The sequence below is a fragment of the Bombus affinis genome, chromosome 2 (genome assembly GCF_024516045.1).
Source record: "Bombus affinis isolate iyBomAffi1 chromosome 2, iyBomAffi1.2, whole genome shotgun sequence".
Taxonomy (NCBI): Eukaryota; Metazoa; Arthropoda; class Insecta; order Hymenoptera; family Apidae; genus Bombus; species Bombus affinis.
The window spans coordinates 6,665,236-6,692,194 of record NC_066345.1 but is presented as its reverse complement, the minus strand read 5'-3'; the positions used below and the strand labels follow the sequence as shown (position 1 = coordinate 6,692,194).

Sequence of the window (26,959 nt, the reverse complement as noted above, 5' to 3'; positions counted from 1 at the left end):
AAACAATGATTAGGATGATGATGATAATACTGGTAATGACAAAGAAAAATGTACGTCACCTGTCAATGGCAATAAAAATATCGTGTACAAATTTATTGAGAAACTGAGGAAACAAGTTTTTTAAATGTACCATAATTTCAATGTTGCTATGTTAAAACAAGGCTGATGTAACAAAGAAACAAAAGAATGTGTTTAACACGCGATTGACAATTAAACCTTACAGATATATAAGATTCACTTAAATATTATATTTATTAACTCGATTAGGGATTAACTCAATTTGAAATAATTTCTTATACATAAGCTTGCGAAACTAATAATATTGTAGTTAGTAATAATAATTTTAAATTTACAAAAGCAAAAAAACAAACAATTGCTATCTTTCAGAACTGCCTCTAGCTGAATTGTTCAGACATTTAATATCTCCTTATTACATTATCTTTGGTCATATTCTTCTTCATTCTTGTAAATAAGAATAATGAAACTTCAAGTTATATTAATCAGGTATTAATTCCTGATCTCGAATTTATTCGTTTTATAATTCACGACAGATACACAATACATTGATATCCAATTCCATCCATATTAATGCACGTGCATATTCTGTTGATATATGTCTGTATGTATATTTTATCATATTCAGTTAAAAATGGATATGTAATTTGTGTGTATAGATGCGTGTTCGGTTATACGTATGTAGAGCCGTATATGTATTTACGTGTGTGCGTCTCTTTTGAATGTCTTTTACACACATGTATTTGTTTATATAATTTCAGCATTCATTATATTATTATACATTACGTTATATTATGTAATATCACACGATTATTAATTTTAGGAAATTTTCTTAATATCTTAATATCTTATCAGTGATCTCAGTGTTCATATATTTCCTTTTATCTATTTTTCATAACGTTTTTGTTAATACAAGAAGTATTAAATTACTAAACTATGTATTTACATCTGCAAAATGATGATTTAAGAAATATTTAAGAAAATGTAATTATATAATATGACTTTATATAAATTTCTTTTATTTCTATATATATGTTTCTGTATCTTAATATGCATTATATGCAAGTTATAGATAACATAAAAATAAAAATATTTACATGTTAAACAGCTAAAGAAATAGCTTTTTATGTGACCCATTACATACAAAATTAAATGATTTTAATATATTTAAAAACATATAAAATACAAACACAAACATAAATAATAAAATTGACTAGATATATAAAATTTGTATTCTATTCAAAATTATTTTTATTCTATGAATAATAAAAAGTATTAATTTTAAAATGTACTGTCGATTATAAATTTACAAATATATGTGACCATACTTTTATTTTTAGGAAATATAACGTTTTATTCTTAACACTGTAGAATCTTTCCCCAAAATTTCCATCATTTCAGAAACTGGTGGACCCTCCTAAAAATGTAAATACATATATTATATAAATTAGTATTAAATTTATAAAGAAAAAATATAATTAGAATATTTTATGTTCACCTTTAAACCACTAAGTACAAAACGTAAAGCTTTCATCAATGTTGGATATGAAATTTCATGTTCATTAGCAAATTCTCTTAGGTATCTATTTATGCATTCTTTATTAAAATTTTGAATTTCAATTTCAATCAATTTCATACTTATTATTTTAAGCGCATCTATAAAGAAAAACCGTTTTAAGTGTATAAAAAAATTAATGAATTCAATTACACGAAACACTCAGTAATGTTTATATACATAGTATAACAAATTATACCTAATTTACATCCTAACATAGTGTCATCAAGTGATGTGGTTGGTATATGCCATAAAAAGGCCAACTTTGGAGATACTAGATCACTTAATTTTGATATTCTATGCTGTGCCCATTTTAATACAGAAATAATATGATTGTCGTCTAATTGTAAATTTCTATCAGTTTGTCTGAAAATATCATTGAATATATTATTAAAGCTCTAAATACAAATAAAAATTAGTACTAGACAAACCATACATACCTATTTGGGAATGCTTCTATGACTAACGTTTTTATTCTTTCAATTAAAAATGCATTATTTTTTTCATTTGCTAATAATTTTGATATTTCTATCCTATTGAATTCTAATAGTTTTGGAGGTGAAAGTTTATTAGAACTTACTTTTATTTTAGAAATATTGAACTGAAATAATTAAAACAAACTAAAGTAAATAGTAAAAAAGCATGTGTAGTATGATTTATATTGAATACAAATATTTTGTATAAAGGATATAATATAAAACATAAATACTTGTTTAATTAATTCTTCATAACTATCAATGTAAAGAGCACCTCCTTTATTATCAAAACCACCACCAGCATGTGTAACATAGTTTAAAACTGCTAATGGAAAAATTCCCTCTTTTCTAAAGGATTCTATGCTTATATCGTTTTGCCTTTTCGATAATTTTGATCCATCAAAGTTTAATATCAAGGGTAAATGTCCATATAAAGGTGGAATCCAATTAAAAGCTCTGTAATAATTACAATCATTCGTGATAATCTACAATTAATGGAAAATATCATATAATAAATTATTTATATTTAAATGTTTAATAAAGGATAAACATATATTTTATACATATAAATGTTATATAAACATAATTTTTTTTAATATTCTATATAAATACTAAAAAAAGTTTATCACAGGTAAATACGATTCTCTTAGTACATGTAATTAAACTAATTAATCAAATAATTATTATTACAATATCTAATATCTAAATAACTATAATATCTAAAGGATAAAGAAAATAGTTTAAATTATTATTCAAAACTTATTATTAAATAATTACTAATTTGTTATATATATTTATTAATTATTTAATTAATATATACTAATTATATATATTTAATAATTATTTAATAATAAATTTTAAATAATAATTTAAACTATTTTCTTTATCCTCATATACTGAGATAACTGTTTATTATTTAGATATTGTACACGTAATAAATACTTGTATTAAAAAATATAACACATTCTAACTTCAAACATATTTTATTATTCATCATACCATATTGCACAACACAAGTAATCAATAATAACCATAATTCTACAACATTATTGCATAAAATTTGAATCCTACTTTTAAGTTGAAAATATCTCATAATTATATATGAAATTAAAAAATAATACTTTACAGGTACTAACAAATATTAAAATATTTACAAATTTTGTTATAAATTTTAGTTACTTATACATCACTATATGTTTACGTGTGGATACTTGCCGCTCAAGGACTTTGAGTTTGCTATATAGCTTATGACGAGTAGTACATGAAGAGCTAGTAGTGGAAGGGTTAATTTTTTTATATCACTTTTGATATTTCAGTAATAATTTTCTAATAAAAAAATTTATATAATTCAGAAATTACGGGAAGATTTAGAAAATAAACTATCATTTTCTTTGGCCAGTATGGAACAGGAAGTAGAGAAATTTACGTTTGAGGAAGGAGCTAGAGAATTAGTACATTTACAAAACTTACCATCAGATGAGCAGGTATAATTCTCCATTTATATTTTTTAATTTGTAATATCTTATCTTTCTTAAATCTTATGCAGAGTGAACTATTTAATGTGGTCACTTCTATTGAGTCTAATCAAAAAATTATTGTCATAAATGATATACGGTTTCAGAAGATCTTCAAGATATTACAATTAGATTTTTTCTTTCTTTCTTTCTTTAAATAAATTGTCAAGATCACTTTCAATCTTTAATACAACTTTACATCTATTATCTATGACAAAAAGTTTTAATTGGTCTACTAATAATAAAAATATTTAAAATGATCACACGAATTGGTCCTGCTCTCTATATATAAATATAACTTATATGATTACAATATATGCAATCCAAAAATATATATTAGAAATGAACGTTTTACAAAAGTACCTTTGTATAGGGAGATAGAAAGAATTGTCATGGATGTTTCTCCTGGTTAAAGGTTCGACGTTCAGGGGCTAATTCTGGAGCACATACTATTCGAGATCAAGTTACTACATGGAGTGTAGAAGAAGTGTGTTCCTGGTTGAAGAATTTACAGTTGACTGAATATAATGATCACTTTGTTTCTCATGATATACGAGGTAGGGAATTATTATCATTAACCGGTGAAGATCTCGAGAAAATTGGTATTACTAAAGTAGGACATGTTAAACGAATCTTACAAGCTATCAATGATCTAAATAATTAGGTATATAATAATAATAATTTAAACATTTAAAAGTATAAAATATACAATCAATAAAATAATATTTTATGCCAGTTAATAACTATCTGGATGCTGTATAACGTAGGTTTTGAATTACATAGATTGTTTAAGAAGTAGGACAAGGATTGTATCCTTATAATTAAAAATTTTACGTAACAGTAATATGTAATACAAGTATAACACAAATATTCTAATAAAAAGGGCACTTAGTGGCAATGTTATAAGAAAATTATTTTCTGCACTGCTGTATATGATAAAATAATATTACTTGTGCCAAACTGTTGAACTGGTTTTATGTCAAAAGATAAATGTTTATATAGGAATTATAAGAAAAACATTTTATCTTTAAAAAAATACAAATATGTTATAGTCATGTCTAATAAGATATATTTTAATGCAATTCCTATTACAAAATATCATTAGACATGAGCATAGCATTAATAATGCATTTATTAAACAAAAGATTTAAACAGTGTAAAAATTCATTAAACTATAATTTAAGTTATATTTGTTCCTTTGTAGAATGTACAAAAGAAATTGAAGACTTTGATAATCATATATTGATGTAAATTATAAGTTTGGTGATATGTATTATATCATTGTTTGTTGTTTTTTATATTTGATACACGTTACAACTTAGGGTTTCAGCTAAGTTTGCTTACAACAGTATTAATACTACAGTATTAATACTGTAACAGTATTAATATTAATTTGAAAACTACATTCTAAATTTAGATATGGAATAAGTATTGTCAATTATATAAATAATCTACATATGTATATTCAATTTACAATTTATATTGTTTTACTCTGAGTTTAGTTTTCTGTGCAAAAAAGTAGAATGTGTATGTATATATATATATATACAACTATGTTTAAGGAGAAACTATATTTATTACAATAAGTATTGAATGACCTTCTAATCTTTGAAATGAAATCGGTGACAGGAACTAATATAATTTAATATTTTCATATAGCACATAGAAAGCATTTCTTATCTTATTTGATGCTGCAATTAAACAATAAATTTTAAGCAATACTTACAAAACTATTGAGAGATATGAAATTTCTGTAATAAAATAGCTGTAATAAAATACAATTTTCGTTATATATATATATGTTATTATACATATTAAATTTAATGAACATGGAAACCTACATATATTAAATTGTAAGATACAGCAAAGATAAAAGATGTTATTATGAAAAATTATGCTAATAATTCAATTACAATACTTTAATAAAAATTACAATATCCATTAAAAAATTATTTTTTACAGTTAATACACATATATATACTGACATAAAAAAATAATTTTTCATATATTATATATAATGTATTTATTACAATCTTCTTAGAATTGTTTATATTTGTATAAAATTTAAAAAGTTTTCTATTGCGTAGTTTATAAAATATTTCATTTTTTAAATTCTTGAGTATTAAAAGATAAAAAGCAGTTCACAAATAATGACTGATGAGTATACGAAACTGCTGGAAATTATATATTGAAAAAAATAAATAACAAACTACTGTATGTGTTATGTGTACATAAACTGTAAAAAATAATGTAAAATTTATACAGTACTGTGAATCATAAAGCTTACAACAATTACATGTTTATTTTTGCATTATGATTATACCAATTACAATTTAATAGTTTAAAACAATGTCTTTGTATTTATATTATGTACAGTTAAAATTATATGTGCTGTAAATTTTTATCTATTGATAAATTATATAATATTATATATAGTATATATGCATACACATATGCGCAATCAAACAAAATATTATACATGTATACAAAAATAACACACTGTGTACATAAAGTGCTCTGCAATCTTTTTATCACATTTAAATTTCTAACTAAATTAAAAGATATCTAAAAAAGCATCTTCAACATAATGCAACATGAATAAATGAAAGTGATATTTAATTTCTATGATCATATTATAACAGTCTTGAAATAAACAATGATTAGGATGATGATGATAATACTGGTAATGACAAAGAAAAATGTACGTCACCTGTCAATGGCAATAAAAATATCGTGTACAAATTTATTGAGAAACTGAGGAAACAAGTTTTTTAAATGTACCATAATTTCAATGTTGCTATGTTAAAACAAGGCTGATGTAACAAAGAAACAAAAGAATGTGTTTAACACGCGATTGACAATTAAACCTTACAGATATATAAGATTCACTTAAATATTATATTTATTAACTCGATTAGGGATTAACTCAATTTGAAATAATTTCTTATACATAAGCTTGCGAAACTAATAATATTGTAGTTAGTAATAATAATTTTAAATTTACAAAAGCAAAAAAACAAACAATTGCTATCTTTCAGAACTGCCTCTAGCTGAATTGTTCAGACATTTAATATCTCCTTATTACATTATCTTTGGTCATATTCTTCTTCATTCTTGTAAATAAGAATAATGAAACTTCAAGTTATATTAATCAGGTATTAATTCCTGATCTCGAATTTATTCGTTTTATAATTCACGACAGATACACAATACATTGATATCCAATTCCATCCATATTAATGCACGTGCATATTCTGTTGATATATGTCTGTATGTATATTTTATCATATTCAGTTAAAAATGGATATGTAATTTGTGTGTATAGATGCGTGTTCGGTTATACGTATGTAGAGCCGTATATGTATTTACGTGTGTGCGTCTCTTTTGAATGTCTTTTACACACATGTATTTGTTTATATAATTTCAGCATTCATTATATTATTATACATTACGTTATATTATGTAATATCACACGATTATTAATTTTAGGAAATTTTCTTAATATCTTAATATCTTATCAGTGATCTCAGTGTTCATATATTTCCTTTTATCTATTTTTCATAACGTTTTTGTTAATACAAGAAGTATTAAATTACTAAACTATGTATTTACATCTGCAAAATGATGATTTAAGAAATATTTAAGAAAATGTAATTATATAATATGACTTTATATAAATTTCTTTTATTTCTATATATATGTTTCTGTATCTTAATATGCATTATATGCAAGTTATAGATAACATAAAAATAAAAATATTTACATGTTAAACAGCTAAAGAAATAGCTTTTTATGTGACCCATTACATACAAAATTAAATGATTTTAATATATTTAAAAACATATAAAATACAAACACAAACATAAATAATAAAATTGACTAGATATATAAAATTTGTATTCTATTCAAAATTATTTTTATTCTATGAATAATAAAAAGTATTAATTTTAAAATGTACTGTCGATTATAAATTTACAAATATATGTGACCATACTTTTATTTTTAGGAAATATAACGTTTTATTCTTAACACTGTAGAATCTTTCCCCAAAATTTCCATCATTTCAAAAACTGGTGGACCCTCCTAAAAATGTAAATACATATATTATATAAATTAGTATTAAATTTATAAAGAAAAAATATAATTAGAATATTTTATGTTCACCTTTAAACCACTAAGTACAAAACGTAAAGCTTTCATCAATGTTGGATATGAAATTTCATGTTCATTAGCAAATTCTCTTAGGTATCTATTTATGCATTCTTTATTAAAATTTTGAATTTCAATTTCAATCAATTTCATACTTATTATTTTAAGCGCATCTATAAAGAAAAACCGTTTTAAGTGTATAAAAAAATTAATGAATTCAATTACACGAAACACTCAGTAATGTTTATATACATAGTATAACAAATTATACCTAATTTACATCCTAACATAGTGTCATCAAGTGATGTGGTTGGTATATGCCATAAAAAGGCCAACTTTGGAGATACTAGATCACTTAATTTTGATATTCTATGCTGTGCCCATTTTAATACAGAAATAATATGATTGTCGTCTAATTGTAAATTTCTATCAGTTTGTCTGAAAATATCATTGAATATATTATTAAAGCTCTAAATACAAATAAAAATTAGTACTAGACAAACCATACATACCTATTTGGGAATGCTTCTATGACTAACGTTTTTATTCTTTCAATTAAAAATGCATTATTTTTTTCATTTGCTAATAATTTTGATATTTCTATCCTATTGAATTCTAATAGTTTTGGAGGTGAAAGTTTATTAGAACTTACTTTTATTTTAGAAATATTGAACTGAAATAATTAAAACAAACTAAAGTAAATAGTAAAAAAGCATGTGTAGTATGATTTATATTGAATACAAATATTTTGTATAAAGGATATAATATAAAACATAAATACTTGTTTAATTAATTCTTCATAACTATCAATGTAAAGAGCACCTCCTTTATTATCAAAACCACCACCAGCATGTGTAACATAGTTTAAAACTGCTAATGGAAAAATTCCCTCTTTTCTAAAGGATTCTATGCTTATATCGTTTTGCCTTTTCGATAATTTTGATCCATCAAAGTTTAATATCAAGGGTAAATGTCCATATAAAGGTGGAATCCAATTAAAAGCTCTGTAATAATTACAATCATTCGTGATAATCTACAATTAATGGAAAATATCATATAATAAATTATTTATATTTAAATGTTTAATAAAGGATAAACATATATTTTATACATATAAATGTTATATAAACATAATTTTTTTTAATATTCTATATAAATACTAAAAAAAGTTTATCACAGGTAAATACGATTCTCTTAGTACATGTAATTAAACTAATTAATCAAATAATTATTATTACAATATCTAATATCTAAATAACTATAATATCTAAAGGATAAAGAAAATAGTTTAAATTATTATTCAAAACTTATTATTAAATAATTACTAATTTGTTATATATATTTATTAATTATTTAATTAATATATACTAATTATATATATTTAATAATTATTTAATAATAAATTTTAAATAATAATTTAAACTATTTTCTTTATCCTCATATACTGAGATAACTGTTTATTATTTAGATATTGTACACGTAATAAATACTTGTATTAAAAAATATAACACATTCTAACTTCAAACATATTTTATTATTCATCATACCATATTGCACAACACAAGTAATCAATAATAACCATAATTCTACAACATTATTGCATAAAATTTGAATCCTACTTTTAAGTTGAAAATATCTCATAATTATATATGAAATTAAAAAATAATACTTTACAGGTACTAACAAATATTAAAATATTTACAAATTTTGTTATAAATTTTAGTTACTTATACATCACTATATGTTTACGTGTGGATACTTGCCGCTCAAGGACTTTGAGTTTGCTATATAGCTTATGACGAGTAGTACATGAAGAGCTAGTAGTGGAAGGGTTAATTTTTTTATATCACTTTTGATATTTCAGTAATAATTTTCTAATAAAAAAATTTATATAATTCAGAAATTACGGGAAGATTTAGAAAATAAACTATCATTTTCTTTGGCCAGTATGGAACAGGAAGTAGAGAAATTTACGTTTGAGGAAGGAGCTAGAGAATTAGTACATTTACAAAACTTACCATCAGATGAGCAGGTATAATTCTCCATTTATATTTTTTAATTTGTAATATCTTATCTTTCTTAAATCTTATGCAGAGTGAACTATTTAATGTGGTCACTTCTATTGAGTCTAATCAAAAAATTATTGTCATAAATGATATACGGTTTCAGAAGATCTTCAAGATATTACAATTAGATTTTTTCTTTCTTTCTTTCTTTAAATAAATTGTCAAGATCACTTTCAATCTTTAATACAACTTTACATCTATTATCTATGACAAAAAGTTTTAATTGGTCTACTAATAATAAAAATATTTAAAATGATCACACGAATTGGTCCTGCTCTCTATATATAAATATAACTTATATGATTACAATATATGCAATCCAAAAATATATATTAGAAATGAACGTTTTACAAAAGTACCTTTGTATAGGGAGATAGAAAGAATTGTCATGGATGTTTCTCCTGGTTAAAGGTTCGACGTTCAGGGGCTAATTCTGGAGCACATACTATTCGAGATCAAGTTACTACATGGAGTGTAGAAGAAGTGTGTTCCTGGTTGAAGAATTTACAGTTGACTGAATATAATGATCACTTTGTTTCTCATGATATACGAGGTAGGGAATTATTATCATTAACCGGTGAAGATCTCGAGAAAATTGGTATTACTAAAGTAGGACATGTTAAACGAATCTTACAAGCTATCAATGATCTAAATAATTAGGTATATAATAATAATAATTTAAACATTTAAAAGTATAAAATATACAATCAATAAAATAATATTTTATGCCAGTTAATAACTATCTGGATGCTGTATAACGTAGGTTTTGAATTACATAGATTGTTTAAGAAGTAGGACAAGGATTGTATCCTTATAATTAAAAATTTTACGTAACAGTAATATGTAATACAAGTATAACACAAATATTCTAATAAAAAGGGCACTTAGTGGCAATGTTATAAGAAAATTATTTTCTGCACTGCTGTATATGATAAAATAATATTACTTGTGCCAAACTGTTGAACTGGTTTTATGTCAAAAGATAAATGTTTATATAGGAATTATAAGAAAAACATTTTATCTTTAAAAAAATACAAATATGTTATAGTCATGTCTAATAAGATATATTTTAATGCAATTCCTATTACAAAATATCATTAGACATGAGCATAGCATTAATAATGCATTTATTAAACAAAAGATTTAAACAGTGTAAAAATTCATTAAACTATAATTTAAGTTATATTTGTTCCTTTGTAGAATGTACAAAAGAAATTGAAGACTTTGATAATCATATATTGATGTAAATTATAAGTTTGGTGATATGTATTATATCATTGTTTGTTGTTTTTTATATTTGATACACGTTACAACTTAGGGTTTCAGCTAAGTTTGCTTACAACAGTATTAATACTACAGTATTAATACTGTAACAGTATTAATATTAATTTGAAAACTACATTCTAAATTTAGATATGGAATAAGTATTGTCAATTATATAAATAATCTACATATGTATATTCAATTTACAATTTATATTGTTTTACTCTGAGTTTAGTTTTCTGTGCAAAAAAGTAGAATGTGTATGTATATATATATATATATACAACTATGTTTAAGGAGAAACTATATTTATTACAATAAGTATTGAATGACCTTCTAATCTTTGAAATGAAATCGGTGACAGGAACTAATATAATTTAATATTTTCATATAGCACATAGAAAGCATTTCTTATCTTATTTGATGCTGCAATTAAACAATAAATTTTAAGCAATACTTACAAAACTATTGAGAGATATGAAATTTCTGTAATAAAATAGCTGTAATAAAATACAATTTTCGTTATATATATATATGTTATTATACATATTAAATTTAATGAACATGGAAACCTACATATATTAAATTGTAAGATACAGCAAAGATAAAAGATGTTATTATGAAAAATTATGCTAATAATTCAATTACAATACTTTAATAAAAATTACAATATCCATTAAAAAATTATTTTTTACAGTTAATACACATATATATACTGACATAAAAAAATAATTTTTCATATATTATATATAATGTATTTATTACAATCTTCTTAGAATTGTTTATATTTGTATAAAATTTAAAAAGTTTTCTATTGCGTAGTTTATAAAATATTTCATTTTTTAAATTCTTGAGTATTAAAAGATAAAAAGCAGTTCACAAATAATGACTGATGAGTATACGAAACTGCTGGAAATTATATATTGAAAAAAATAAATAACAAACTACTGTATGTGTTATGTGTACATAAACTGTAAAAAATAATGTAAAATTTATACAGTACTGTGAATCATAAAGCTTACAACAATTACATGTTTATTTTTGCATTATGATTATACCAATTACAATTTAATAGTTTAAAACAATGTCTTTGTATTTATATTATGTACAGTTAAAATTATATGTGCTGTAAATTTTTATCTATTGATAAATTATATAATATTATATATAGTATATATGCATACACATATGCGCAATCAAACAAAATATTATACATGTATACAAAAATAACACACTGTGTACATAAAGTGCTCTGCAATCTTTTTATCACATTTAAATTTCTAACTAAATTAAAAGATATCTAAAAAAGCATCTTCAACATAATGCAACATGAATAAATGAAAGTGATATTTAATTTCTATGATCATATTATAACAGTCTTGAAATAAACAATGATTAGGATGATGATGATAATACTGGTAATGACAAAGAAAAATGTACGTCACCTGTCAATGGCAATAAAAATATCGTGTACAAATTTATTGAGAAACTGAGGAAACAAGTTTTTTAAATGTACCATAATTTCAATGTTGCTATGTTAAAACAAGGCTGATGTAACAAAGAAACAAAAGAATGTGTTTAACACGCGATTGACAATTAAACCTTACAGATATATAAGATTCACTTAAATATTATATTTATTAACTCGATTAGGGATTAACTCAATTTGAAATAATTTCTTATACATAAGCTTGCGAAACTAATAATATTGTAGTTAGTAATAATAATTTTAAATTTACAAAAGCAAAAAAACAAACAATTGCTATCTTTCAGAACTGCCTCTAGCTGAATTGTTCAGACATTTAATATCTCCTTATTACATTATCTTTGGTCATATTCTTCTTCATTCTTGTAAATAAGAATAATGAAACTTCAAGTTATATTAATCAGGTATTAATTCCTGATCTCGAATTTATTCGTTTTATAATTCACGACAGATACACAATACATTGATATCCAATTCCATCCATATTAATGCACGTGCATATTCTGTTGATATATGTCTGTATGTATATTTTATCATATTCAGTTAAAAATGGATATGTAATTTGTGTGTATAGATGCGTGTTCGGTTATACGTATGTAGAGCCGTATATGTATTTACGTGTGTGCGTCTCTTTTGAATGTCTTTTACACACATGTATTTGTTTATATAATTTCAGCATTCATTATATTATTATACATTACGTTATATTATGTAATATCACACGATTATTAATTTTAGGAAATTTTCTTAATATCTTAATATCTTATCAGTGATCTCAGTGTTCATATATTTCCTTTTATCTATTTTTCATAACGTTTTTGTTAATACAAGAAGTATTAAATTACTAAACTATGTATTTACATCTGCAAAATGATGATTTAAGAAATATTTTAAATTTCTATATTATTTATTCACTATAGAATTGTTGAGAATATTATATTTTATATGATTTATTAGTAATAATTACCATCTACATAATTTTGTAGAGGGTATGCTCATAATTATTTCCTATTAAATTTTTTATTGTAATAATATATATATATATATATATGTCGGAGATGGAAAAACACCGGAACCTCTCCTCGGATTCTCGTGAATACCGTAATGTCGTAATTTAGATTAAACAAATGTCGCTCCGATTGTTCGAGGTTTATGAGAGTGAGCTTGGGCTCGAGGCGACAACCAGTCGCCGAACGTAGCCGCGGTCAAGGGATGAACGTTTTGTCTAACAAAGGCATGAAGTAACCCTATAGCTCTCCTTAAAAGAAATACTTAGGACGGGGCACGATGGTAAGCATTTCAACGGTTTCTACCTCGTGGCTCGCCACACGCAGACTCTATTCTTTGAGTAAGATGATTGCCAGATGTCGACGCGTCTCCACAGTACATGTTCGGCTAGCCCGAGGACCCACTATAAATCTTAAGGTCTGTTTAACTAAAGTCCTTCAAACCGACAAACAGTCCTCGTCCCAACTACGAGAAAATAGGAGAAATCTATTTTTCTCACCAACGACGCTTCCTCTTCTCGAACTTTCTCTTAAGGGCGGCTAGCACCCTTCTCTAACCACCAACATGGAAATTGACCAATTAACAGTAACGCCAATTTCCCTCACTTTCCGAATGGAGGCTTTTCTCCACGAATCCGATGATTTCATGCCCTTGGGCACACCCATCATGGTTTTCCTCGACAGCGTTACCGTGATGGAGAACCACTCTCCGGTATGATCTCGACGACGATTCAAGTAACTCTCGGATACGTAGTGATTGCCCCATGCATTAACATTGAGTACAACTTAGACGCTAAAGAAGAGTAGAGTTCGTCATCCCGTTGACCGTGGATTCGTTATTGAGCCTAAGATCATTGTCATTAGCTTCTCGAGTATCAAATTATCGCGATTACTTGTCCAATTCCAACATGGTCATGTTTGCACTAGTAAATATCCCCTCTATTGCGTAGTGATCACGTCTAGTGTCAATAGGGATTCGTTTACGCCCTTAACCCTAACTCTAATCGTAACGCCAACCCGACATCAGAAGTGGGATCAGTGCCGATTATAACAGTGTTAGAACTTACGACCATCGTGCGCGAGTAACCCAGTCGCTAGTGCAAAATCGAGTGTGAAACCTAACAAGTTTTCGCTACCACGTTTTAACCCTTAAAATCGCACGTTCCGACCCCGCTGCATGGGGCGCAACTGTCAACCTGATTATGAAAGGAAACCATAATTTCAATAACGAGTGGCGAGTCGACTTCTACGTACTGGAAGCATCATCGGGTAGATTAAGTCATCTGGGTGAGTCGTTTCCATTTTACTCCGATTCGGTAGCCGAGCGTTCACTAATTAAAGAGTCCGTGGCCTCGAGATTTCTGGCAAAAGAATGACTGACATATTAGTAATGCGAGGAGTAGGAAATACTTGTATTAAACATACGCCTCCCATTTGTTCATCGTGTGTATTAATGATTTTTACATCGAAGATAATTTCTCATGTCCTTGCTGATAGTTATGTAAAATATGATATCGCGATTAGTTGCGGAACTCTAAGTCTGGGTTTTGACGTAACATTACACAAAATAGCCTCGCTATGTGTAAAACAAAAATAATTAATGTCTGTAATGAAACCACTGCAAACGAGATCGTCGTTAATGAAGCTGACACTGATGTACATGGTAATAATAAAAGTCGATCAATTTCTCTTTTCGACAAATTCAAAGATTCATTCGTTACGGGTTCCCTACGTATTCGCGTAAATACAGGCCGGCTAGAAATACGATTAATTGATCCTAACATCACCGTACGAGAAAGTCCTTATAGACTTAGCGAGGAGGACCGAAGAGCGGTACGTGAGAAAATAAGCGTTTTAATTAAAGCAAAGATCATAAGGCCTAGTAATTCGCCATTCGCGAGCCCTACGTAACTCGCGAAGAAGAAAACGGCTCAGATAGATTACGAGTGGATCCCTGAGAGCTAAATCAAAGTACCGTCGCGGATCGGCACCCTTTACTCCTTATTGCGGATAAAGTCGCGAGATTGCAAGAGGTGAGATATTTTATTAGCCAGGATATGGCCAGCAGGTTTCACCAAATTCCTATTTATCCTAATTCAGCGAAGTATACAGCGTTCGTTACTCCCGACAGACAATATGAGTAGATAACGATGCCGTTTGAACTGAAGAATTGCGCCGTCCGTCTTTCGGAGGGCCATTCGCAAGGTCCTAGGCGACCTCGCTCATTCGTACGTTGTTATTTATTTCGATAACGTTCTAATTATTGCCGACTCGATAGATCAAGCTTTAGGAAGATTGAACACCGTATTAGATACCCTCGTAAAAGCAGGATTCTCTGTTAACTTTGCGAACTGTTCTTTTCTAAAGACATCGGTGCTCTATTTGAGATATGTAATTCATAACGAAGAAGTTCGTCCCAACCCGGGTAAAATACACACCTTAAGTTCTTTACCTGTGCCAACGGCCGTCACACATTTCAGGCAATTCATAGGGTTAGCTTCGTACTTCCGAAAGTTCATCCCTAAATTCTCGCAGGTGATGAAACCCCTGTATGCGCTCATCTCAAATAACAGAAATATAACTTGGACAGATAGGCACGAGAAAATAAGACAACAGGCAGTTTCCGCCCTGACCGACGCGCCGGTGTTAATGATATTCGACCCCAATTACCCGATAGAACTACATACTGACGCTAGCTCGGAGAGTTACGGGGCGATTTTGACGCATTAAGTCGAAGGTAAAGGCAAAGTAATAGAGTATTACAGCAAAAGAACTACCCTCGCAGAATCTAGGTATAATTCCTACGAACTAGAGACGTTAGCAGTCGTAAACGCAGTCGAGCGTTTCCGTCACTATCTACATGGACGGGAATTTCTTGTCGTCACGGATTGCGACTCGTCGAAAGCGTCGAGTAATAAAGTACATTTAAATGACAGGGACCATCGGTGATGGGCCTACTTGCAGACTTTTGTTTTTTGACATTATGTATCTGGAAAGTAAACGGACAGCCCACGTAGATTTCTTCTCGCGAAACCCCGTAGATTTAGACCACCGTAAAATTGATAAAATTGCGGAGAAAGAAATCAATCTGGCCGAAATATCGGAATACTGGCTATTAGCCGAACAACGTCGTGATTCTCAAACCTTGGGAATCGTCAAGAAATTGCAAAACGATGAGCTCGCGGAAGACATCGCGAATACATACGAATTACGGTCCGGTACTCTTTACCATAGGATACAAAGAAAAGGCAGGACTCTCTGTTTACCTATAGTCCTAAGAGGTTTTAGATAGTCTGTTATTAACCATGTGCACCAGTCAATTATGCACTTAGGTTGGGAGAAAACGCTCGAGAAACTATACGAGTATTACTGGTTCGAAGGGATGGCGAAGTACGTTCGCCGATTCATTGAGAACTGTCATGCTTGTCAAGTTTCGAAAGCTAGTTCAGGTAAGATACAAGTCGAACTACATCCTATACCTAAGACCAGCATACCCTGGCACACGGTCCACATGGAAATAACAGGCAAGTTGAGTGGTAAAAGCGATTCAAAGGAGTACGTCATTGTTTTGATCGATGTGTTCACTAAATTCGTATACCTGCATCGTACTCGTAAGATAGATTTCCGTAACACCATTAAAGCGCTTAAACCCGCTATATTTTATTCGGAAGTCCCTGCCGGATAATAGCAGATCAGGAAAGATGTTCTAAGGGTAATGAATTTCGAGAATTCTGCGAAAGCAAACGAATTAAAGTTCACTCGATAGCGACCGATGATAGAGCCAATAGACAGGTAGAGCGTGTTATGCGTACATTGAAAATACGTTCACGACAGTAGAAACGACCGGGCGGCCGTGGCAAGACGCGATTGGGGAAATACAGCTAGCGTTGAACTGCACCACCAACCGCGTGACTAATTCGAGCCCTTTACAACTACTAATCGGTAGAACAGCGAGACCGTACGACCTATTACTACCCGACAATATCGAAGAAAAGGAAGTCGATATCCCTGATGTAAGACAGCAGGCTGTATAGAACATAGAGAGTAAAGCCCAGTACAACAAAGAAAGATTTGATAGAAACAAAGCTAAAGTGGTTAGGTTTAACCTCGGCGATTTCGTACTACGCAAAAATGAGAAAAGAAACCAAACCAAGCTAGAGCCAAAATTCAAGGGTCCATTCGTAATAACCGAGATTTTGGAAGGAGATAGATATATTTTAAAAACGCTAGACGGCGAACGATCGTATAAAGACAGTCACGACAGATTAAGAAAAATGCCGGACAGTCGCGTTCCCGCTGAGTTGGACGTCGGTAGTGACGGCAATAACAGTGCCCACGACGACATGAGCACCTCGATCTCGGAAGATCCTTAACACAAAGACCGTAGCACCTTACGGAGTACGTTATGAAGCTCGGTAAAGGAGCAAGTGATGTGTTCACGCGCACCATGAGCTATAGAGTTATGAAGCTTGGTAAAGGGGCAAGTGATGTGTTCACGCGCACCATGAGCTATAGTGTTATGAAGCTCGACTAAGGGGCAAGTGATGTGTTCACGCGCACCATGAGCTATAGTGTTACGAAGTTTGGTGCGGTCGTGCGATCTAGAAAAACGAGATCCATTGGGGTGCGAAATCGAGACTGGTTCATTTCGCCGTTATGACCCGACTGATAACCCACAGGATGCAACTAGCACTTCCAATACTAATTACAACGTTACTAATTCATGTGCTCTTCTATTCCTTTTGTTGTCAAACCTCCGAACAAAATTTTGTTGTTACACTGGACCCTCAGCTTATTTAGACATTAAGTTAAATTGTAGACATGCTAATTGTACCGAACCTAATGTTAGAAAGACTCAATCTTGTAGTTGCACCCGAGGACGTGTGATAGTCAGAATGGCCGTGTCGGAGATGGAAAAACACCGGAACCTCTCCTCGGATTCTCGGGAATACCGTAATGTCGTAATTTAGATTAAACAAATGTCGCTCCGATTGTTCGAGGTTTATGATAGTGAGCTTGGGCTCGAGGCGACAACCAGTCGCCGAACGTAGCCGCGGTCAAGGGATGAACGTTTTGTCTAACAAAGGCATGAAGTAACCCTATAGCTCTCCTTAAAAGAAATACTTAGGACGGGGCACGACGGTAAGCATTTCAACGATTTCTGCCCCGTGGCTCGCCACAAGCAGACTCTATTCTTTGAGTAAGATGATTGCCAGATGTCGACGCGTCTCCACAGTACATGTTCGGCTAGCCCGAGGACCCGCTATAAATCTTAAGGTCTGTTTAACTAAGGTCCTTCAAACCGACAAACAGTCCTCGTCCCGACTACGAGAAAATAGGAGAAATCAATTTTTCTCACCAACGACGCTTCCTCTTCTCGAACTTTCTCTTAAGGGCGGCTAGCACCCTTCTCTAACCACCAACATGGAAATTGACCAATTAACAGTAACGCCAATTTCCCTCACTTTCCGAATGGAGGCTTTTCTCCACGAATCCGATGATTTCGTGCCCTTGGGCACACCCATCATGGTTTTCCTCGACAGCATTACCGTGATGGAGAACCACTCTCCGGTATGATCTCGACGACGATTCAAGTAACTCTCGGATACGTAGTGATTGCCCCATGCATTAACATTGAGTACAACTTAGACGCTAAAGAAGAGTAGAGTTCGTCATCCCGTTGACCGTGGATTCGTTATTGAGCCTAAGATCATTGTCATTAGCTTCTCGAGTATCAAATTATCGGGATTACTTGTCCAATTCCAACATGGTCATGTTTGCACTAGTAAATATCTCCTCTATTGCATAGTGATCACGTCTAGTGTCAATAGGGATTAGTTTACGCCCTTAACCCTAACTCTAATCGTAACGCCAACCCGACATATATATATATATATATCATTTTTCAAATAAAATTATATATATATGCATACTTAATACATACATATATGATGTATTAAATATATTGTAAACACATAAAAAGTAGCAAGTATACAAAGTATACAAAGCAAAGTATACAAAAGCAGATGTGTTTACATAGTTGTAATTCGAAATTTATAGTTATGCAATCACTAAATCTTTTTTATTAAATATTGTATGTCTATTCTTAACAATTTTACCTCGATTAATAATTTACTAGTTTTATTTGTTTTAAAATCAAGATGAATATGTTAAACTTTAATCTATAAATGTTTTCAATCTATAAATCAAACGTCTTGAAGATATTACAAAAATATTAAAAAAATTTTTAATAATATATACTGTTACAATTCCGGGTGTTAAATTTATTTTTACAAATAGTGATTTTTTATTGACAATATGCAACATGAGTGAATACTTCAATATATTATATGATGAATGGGAAACAATTTCTTCGATAATTCTAATGTTATTTCTAACAATGTGGAGAAATGGAAATGTTACATGTTCCAATCCATTGACTCAATAAGTAAAAAGAAAACAGTTAAACTGTTCTTCAATATTATATAACCATCTTTTTAGGATATGAATATTAGAATAATGTTGTTAATGATGTAGATGTGAAACTTTTTTAAAGTATATAATTTAATGTAATATTTTGTTTATTATGCTTTGCCCTTTCAAATATGCTCAATTTATACCACAAAACTACACTAATTCTTCCATATATATAAATTTGCATTCCAGCATAATAAATCTGCAAGGATAAAAGTGCCTATCTTAGATTTTCTAATCTCAAAATATATGAACAGCATAACTTAACTGGCATTATATTATAATTTTAAAATTGTCTTATGCATTCCAAATTTTCCATTTAATATTGTAAACACTGAATTATAAAAATAATTTGCATGTGATATTTGTTTAAGATTATAGTAAAAATTATAACTTGTATTTGGGTAATAATATTATGATAGTATTATATAATGTTAGATATTCAGTTGTAATTTTATACTTATACTTAATTTTATATTTATATGTATACCTAATATGTCACAAAATATTTAGTGAGAATAAATTATATAACAACTATTACGCACATATTACACGATAAAACATATTCAGAAAGTATGTACAATTTAGAGAAAAATAATTTAAAGGATATATAGATATAATTATATCATTTTAAAGTTTTATTTAATCAAGAAAATACAATACAATGTAGAAACTTCCTACTGGTAGAACAGTTTTGTAGCATGAAGCTAAGGATCAAACCATGTTATGTTTGGATCAACTACTCTTTTAAATATATTTACATTTACGTAAAGAAAAATTGTCCTCATCTTATACATTGTTTCAATAAACTAACAACTAGTTTATTATTGATAACTATCATAAAATCAATGGATATCTACTTTAACAAACTTTCTTCATTTACAAAATTTTTTATATTTCTTTCAAATATATACATTTTTGATCTATTTAGTTCATTCAAATTTTTTTGTTTTGTATTATTGATGTATATTAAAAAATATAAAATTAATTTGTTTTTCTATCAGAAAATGCAATAAGAAACATAAAATGTTTCAAAATATATTCTTATACATTATTATATGCAAAGCTGCATAAGAAACCTCAACCCTAGATAATAGTAATATATACATAAAATAAAATCTCGTTTCTTGTTATTTTTCTGAAATTCTTTGAAATTTAGAAAGAGAGGTAAATTATATTATGTTTTATTGAAAATTGTAAAACAAACTCTTTCTAAGTCCGTTTATATATACTGAATGTTCTTTATACATTCTTCATTACACTATTATGTTAAGTAAATCTATAATTCAATGAATACATAAGATGTAGAAAATGTTTGAAAACTATAAAGAGTGTTATACAACTATACAAAATTAGTAACAAATAAATTTCTTGAAATTATTATATTTATAAATATAATTAATTAGAGTATATGTTTTTTACACTTTCTACTTATGTATTTTGCAAACTACATTACATATTTTGCAAAATCCAAAAATATAAGAATTATACTACAAATAAGTTGATGTTACCTAGTACAATAGAAAAGGTTTATAATATTATATATCTAATAACTTACTTTTATCTTACATTTATAGAATTTTTAAAGTATGATACATAATATTGTATAGTAGCGTATATTGCTACTAGTAAAAAGGTTAATATTATTTTAATATTAAAATAATTATTATGCAATTCACATAAATCAAAAGCACAATGATATTCATATAATTTATGTTTATACTCTAAGACAAAAATATGTTTATCTCCATCTTTTCTTTGTATACTATATGACTTAATATATGTATGTCATTCAAATAATTTAAAAGAGAAGATATATATGATAAACTATTTTAATTAATTATAATGAAATATACACATATCCAAATAAAGAAAATCTTCTCCAAAGATTGTTTCATTTCCCTTTTATCCTTTTGTTTCTGTTTAGATGTATTCAGATAAAAATTTTTTTCTTAAGAAGATATACTTTATTCATCTAGTATTATATTATTGTAAACAGCAATATTAAATAAATGGATCAAATTATGATTGTCCTTTTCACAAATGCAATATAATTTATAGTTTCATTACACTTTCCTAATATAAGTATATTACCATTTATAACTTAAATATTTACTATACACATTTTAGTTTGAAAAAAATTCATTGGTACAAGTAAACAAAGGATAACAGTATATTTTATACATATGATCTGAAAACATTGAAATGCACGGTTGATGCAGTAAATACTTACTTACTATATTTTATATGTATATATTTTTATAGAAACAAAATCAATTTATATCAAAATAATATTATTTAAGATTTAATTACATAATAAGAAGATATTAGAAAATATTTAATATACAATTTGTTTATTTCATAAATTACTAAGTAAAGGTTGATATACGATAAAATATTATTATATTATTATTACTAATTCCATAAATTAATATCCTTATGATAGGTTTTATAGTTACAATAAATTACGTAGTAATTTTGTCTATATATATGTACGTAATTTTATATTTAATAAATTTCTTATTGTCTCGGAATATTTCAACGCACATTGTGTATATAAATTCAATTATCATGGAAAATATTAACAAATATTTTTTCACATTAATTCGATGCATTTAAAAAATATTGTAGTTTATATTTTTAAGCTGCCATTATAAGTTTCAATATCTATTATAGTAAAAATTCTTTTATTTATGTTCCATGTTATATTTATGTTATATTTTAGAAAGCTTTCTGTAATTAGGTAATACATTTTATCACATATAATTTCGATTGTATTAGAAAATTGAATATTTATTTAAAGATACAAAATCAATCCCAATTATCCCAGGGAATTGAAATGTAATAACTATAAATAATAAAGCTGTAAATAATTTCATCCGAAGTTCAAATTACATAACTTTTAAATTATATATTCAGGTTTCATATCATTATCAGATAGGATTCATATAATTTAGTCTTATAATACTATAAATCTCTTGAATTTTAGAAAGTTTTATATAAGATTACTAATATCAATATATTTAATGTATTATTTAAAAATAGATGTTCTTATACAGAGAAAATGTAATTATATAATATGACATTATATAAATTTCTTTTATTTCTATATATATGTTTCTGTATCTTAATATGCATTATATGCAAGTTATAGATAACATAAAAATAAAAATATTTACATGTTAAACAGCTAAAGAAATAGCTTTTTATGTGACCCATTACATACAAAATTAAATGATTTTAATATATTTAAAAACATATAAAATACAAACACAAACATAAATAATAAAATTGACTAGATATATAAAATTTGTATTCTATTCAAAATTATTTTTATTCTATGAATAATAAAAAGTATTAATTTTAAAATGTACTGTCGATTATAAATTTACAAATATATGTGACCATACTTTTATTTTTAGGAAATATAACGTTTTATTCTTAACACTGTAGAATCTTTCCCCAAAATTTCCATCATTTCAGAAACTGGTGGACCCTCCTAAAAATGTAAATACATATATTATATAAATTAGTATTAAATTTATAAAGAAAAAATATAATTAGAATATTTTATGTTCACCTTTAAACCACTAAGTACAAAACGTAAAGCTTTCATCAATGTTGGATATGAAATTTCATGTTCATTAGCAAATTCTCTTAGGTATCTATTTATCCATTCTTTATTAAAATTTTGAATTTCAATTTCAATCAATTTCATACTTATTATTTTAAGCGCATCTATAAAGAAAAACCGTTTTAAGTGTATAAAAAAATTAACGAACTCAATTACACGAAACACTCAGTAATGTTTATATACATAGTATAACAAATTATACCTAATTTACATCCTAACATAGTGTCATCAAGTGATGTGGTTGGTATATGCCATAAAAAGGCCAACTTTGGAGATACTAGATCACTTAATTTTGATATTCTATGCTGTGCCCATTTTAATACAGAAATAATATGATTGTCGTCTAATTGTAAATTTCTATCAGTTTGTCTGAAAATATCATTGAATATATTATTAAAGCTCTAAATACAAATAAAAATTAGTACTAGACAAACCATACATACCTATTTGGGAATGCTTCTATGACTAACGTTTTTATTCTTTCAATTAAAAATGCATTATTTTTTTCATTTGCTAATAATTTTGATATTTCTATCCTATTGAATTCTAATAGTTTTGGAGGTGAAAGTTTATTAGAACTTACTTTTATTTTAGAAATATTGAACTGAAATAATTAAAACAAACTAAAGTAAATAGTAAAAAAGCATGTGTAGTATGATTTATATTGAATACAAATATTTTGTATAAAGGATATAATATAAAACATAAATACTTGTTTAATTAATTCTTCATAACTATCAATGTAAAGAGCACCTCCTTTATTATCAAAACCACCACCAGCATGTGTAACATAGTTTAAAACTGCTAATGGAAAAATTCCCTCTTTTCTAAAGGATTCTATGCTTATATCGTTTTGCCTTTTCGATAATTTTGATCCATCAAAGTTTAATATCAAGGGTAAATGTCCATATAAAGGTGGAGTCCAATTAAAAGCTCTGTAATAATTACAATCATTCGTGATAATCTACAATTAATGGAAAATATCATATAATAAATTATTTATATTTAAATGTTTAATAAAGGATAAACATATATTTTATACATATAAATGTTATATAAACATAATTTTTTTTAATATTCTATATAAATACTAAAAAAAGTTTATCACAGGTAAATACGATTCTCTTAGTACATGTAATTAAACTAATTAATCAAATAATTATTATTACAATATCTAATATCTAAATAACTATAATATCTAAAGGATAAAGAAAATAGTTTAAATTATTATTCAAAACTTATTATTAAATAATTACTAATTTGTTATATATATTTATTAATTATTTAATTAATATATACTAATTATATATATTTAATAATTATTTAATAATAAATTTTAAATAATAATTTAAACTATTTTCTTTATCCTCATATACTGAGATAACTGTTTATTATTTAGATATTGTACACGTAATAAATACTTGTATTAAAAAATATAACACATTCTAACTTCAAACATATTTTATTATTCATCATACCATATTGCACAACACAAGTAATCAATAATAACCATAATTCTACAACATTATTGCATAAAATTTGAATCCTACTTTTAAGTTGAAAATATCTCATAATTATATATGAAATTAAAAAATAATACTTTACAGATACTAACAAATATTAAAATATTTACAAATTTTGTTATAAATTTTACTTACTTATACATCATTATATGTTTAGGTGTGGATACTTGCCACTCAATTCCTCTTAATACATGAGATATTCCCATAAGATGATCATCAACGACATTTGCAAAATGGTAAGTTGGATAACCATCTGTTTTGATAATAATTGGGTCTCCTTCCCTTTGTGCAATATCATGTTCTATTTTACCATATATTAAATCATCAAAGCTTTCTATTCCAGCAGATAACTACAAAAATATAGATAAATGTATAAAAATATAATTAATCACAATATATGACATTATGTAATACTATTTTTCAATACCTTAAATCTAATACAAAAAGGGGATCCATTATCAAGTTTTGCTTTTACTTCATCGTTGCTTATATGTCTACATCTATTATCATACTTAGGCACTTCTCCTCGTTTTATTGCTTCTCTTCGCAATAGTTGCAATCTGTTTTCTGTGCAGAAACAGTAATATGCAGATTGATTATTTATGAGTTTAAGCACTTGGTCCCTGTAATTTAATGAATAATGAATAATATTATTAATTTTCTAGTATCTATAAGAATCTTTGTCTATTAATATAACAAGTGAAATTTAACTTTATCTTATAAAAAATATAAAGAGTCGTAGACAAATAATTTAAATTTAATTTATACTATATAATATAATATAATTTAAATAAGCAAAAAATACAACCATTATATGTATTAAAACTCTATATTCTTAGTCAAACTACTAATAAATAGAAATTAGTTATGTTATAATAACTATTTGAAATTAGTTGATAAAACAAAATATAGTTATGTTTATTTGGATTTTGTTACATATATGCTTTAATGGACTTACTTGAAAAATTTTCACTAAGCTTTAAGTAAAGTATACTTTAAAGTATAAAGTAGCATCATTATATCTAATAATTTTGTAGAAAATAATTCATATCACTTGGAAATATCTATATGAACACAACATTTATATTACATTTACATATATGTAACTAAAATATAGTATTTATTTGAATACTTATATAAATGAAAATTTTCAACGTACTTATATATTTCAAGACGTTTTGATTGTATGTAAGGCCCAACAGGTCCACCTCTTATTGGATCCTCATCAGGTATGATTCCAGACCATAGTAAATCACATTGGATTTTTTCTATTGCATCAGGTATGCATCTAGATTGATCAGTATCTTCAATTCGTAAAATAAATGCACCATTATTAGCACGGGCAAATAAATAATTATATAATGCAGTTCGTAAACCTCCTACATGTAACAAACCTGTAATAATTTTTACACATATTAATATATTTTTTATACTGTATTAAGCAAGATAAATAAAAAAAATATTACATATGATGAATTGATATTCTATTATATTGAATTTTATAAAGATGAATAATCATATTACATACCAGTTGGACTAGGTGCAAATCTAACTCTTACTTGTACTTTATTAAAGAACCGTTTTTGCATAAACAGAACATTTGTAATACGGAATATGTTGTACTTCATCGTATTTCTTCACTGAAAAGGTTATATTAAACCTATAATTTAAATTTCACTAAAGATCATTATACAGATTATACTGTTTCATACAATATTACAGAAGCATAAATTAGGATTATATAAAGCATACCAACATCAAGTTTTGTTTTAAGATTCACTCTTTATCTCCAATATT

General features: G+C 27.1%; 2 protein-coding genes and 2 long non-coding RNA genes across 26 annotated transcripts in view; 1 reads left to right on the top strand and 3 right to left on the bottom strand.

Moving 5' to 3' along the window:
* LOC126924406 (diacylglycerol kinase eta) overlaps positions 1 to 25,778 on the top strand; it is a 68,548-nt gene extending 42,770 nt beyond the window's left edge. For 3 of the 14 annotated variants that reach the window (XM_050739008.1, XM_050738999.1, XM_050738998.1), the window contains exon 24: positions 25,320 to 25,778. In XM_050739008.1, coding sequence (XP_050594965.1) covers positions 25,320 to 25,357 — 38 coding nt within the window. In that variant the 3' untranslated portion in view covers positions 25,358 to 25,778. Of the gene's footprint in view, positions 1 to 3,933; positions 4,417 to 5,079; positions 7,085 to 10,144; positions 10,628 to 25,319 lie in introns of those variants that run through there. The other 11 variants (XM_050738986.1, XM_050738966.1, XM_050738884.1 and 8 more) reach the window with 7 other exon arrangements.
* LOC126924564 (probable glutamate--tRNA ligase, mitochondrial) lies at positions 1,238 to 26,834 on the bottom strand. Of its 10 annotated transcripts, none has more exons than XM_050739270.1 (9): positions 26,691 to 26,834; positions 26,322 to 26,556; positions 25,590 to 25,785; positions 25,298 to 25,512; positions 24,352 to 24,574; positions 24,083 to 24,243; positions 23,842 to 24,008; positions 7,725 to 7,882; positions 1,238 to 1,432 (listed from the first exon to the last, which is right to left on the bottom strand). In XM_050739270.1, the coding sequence occupies exons 1-9, from the start codon at positions 26,788 to 26,790 to the stop codon at positions 1,352 to 1,354; spliced, it is 1,536 nt and encodes a 511-aa protein (XP_050595227.1). In that variant the 5' UTR covers positions 26,791 to 26,834; the 3' UTR covers positions 1,238 to 1,351. The 10 variants fall into 10 exon arrangements, with proteins under 10 accessions (XP_050595227.1, XP_050595195.1, XP_050595187.1 ...); XM_050739238.1 differs by lacking the exons at positions 23,842 to 24,008; positions 24,083 to 24,243 and adding exons at positions 7,981 to 8,147; positions 8,222 to 8,382; XM_050739230.1 differs by lacking the exons at positions 7,725 to 7,882; positions 23,842 to 24,008; positions 24,083 to 24,243 and adding exons at positions 1,514 to 1,671; positions 7,981 to 8,147; positions 8,222 to 8,382.
* Positions 2,311 to 4,061, bottom strand: LOC126924774 (uncharacterized). The gene is made up of 3 exons (XR_007713662.1): positions 3,924 to 4,061; positions 3,517 to 3,626; positions 2,311 to 2,502 (listed from the first exon to the last, which is right to left on the bottom strand). It is a non-coding gene; the product is annotated as an uncharacterized LOC126924774 (long non-coding RNA).
* On the bottom strand, positions 8,522 to 10,272 carry LOC126924778 (uncharacterized). Its single transcript, XR_007713663.1, has 3 exons — positions 10,135 to 10,272; positions 9,728 to 9,837; positions 8,522 to 8,713 (listed from the first exon to the last, which is right to left on the bottom strand). It is a non-coding gene; the product is annotated as an uncharacterized LOC126924778 (long non-coding RNA).
* Positions 26,835 to 26,959: the final 125 nt, after the last annotated feature.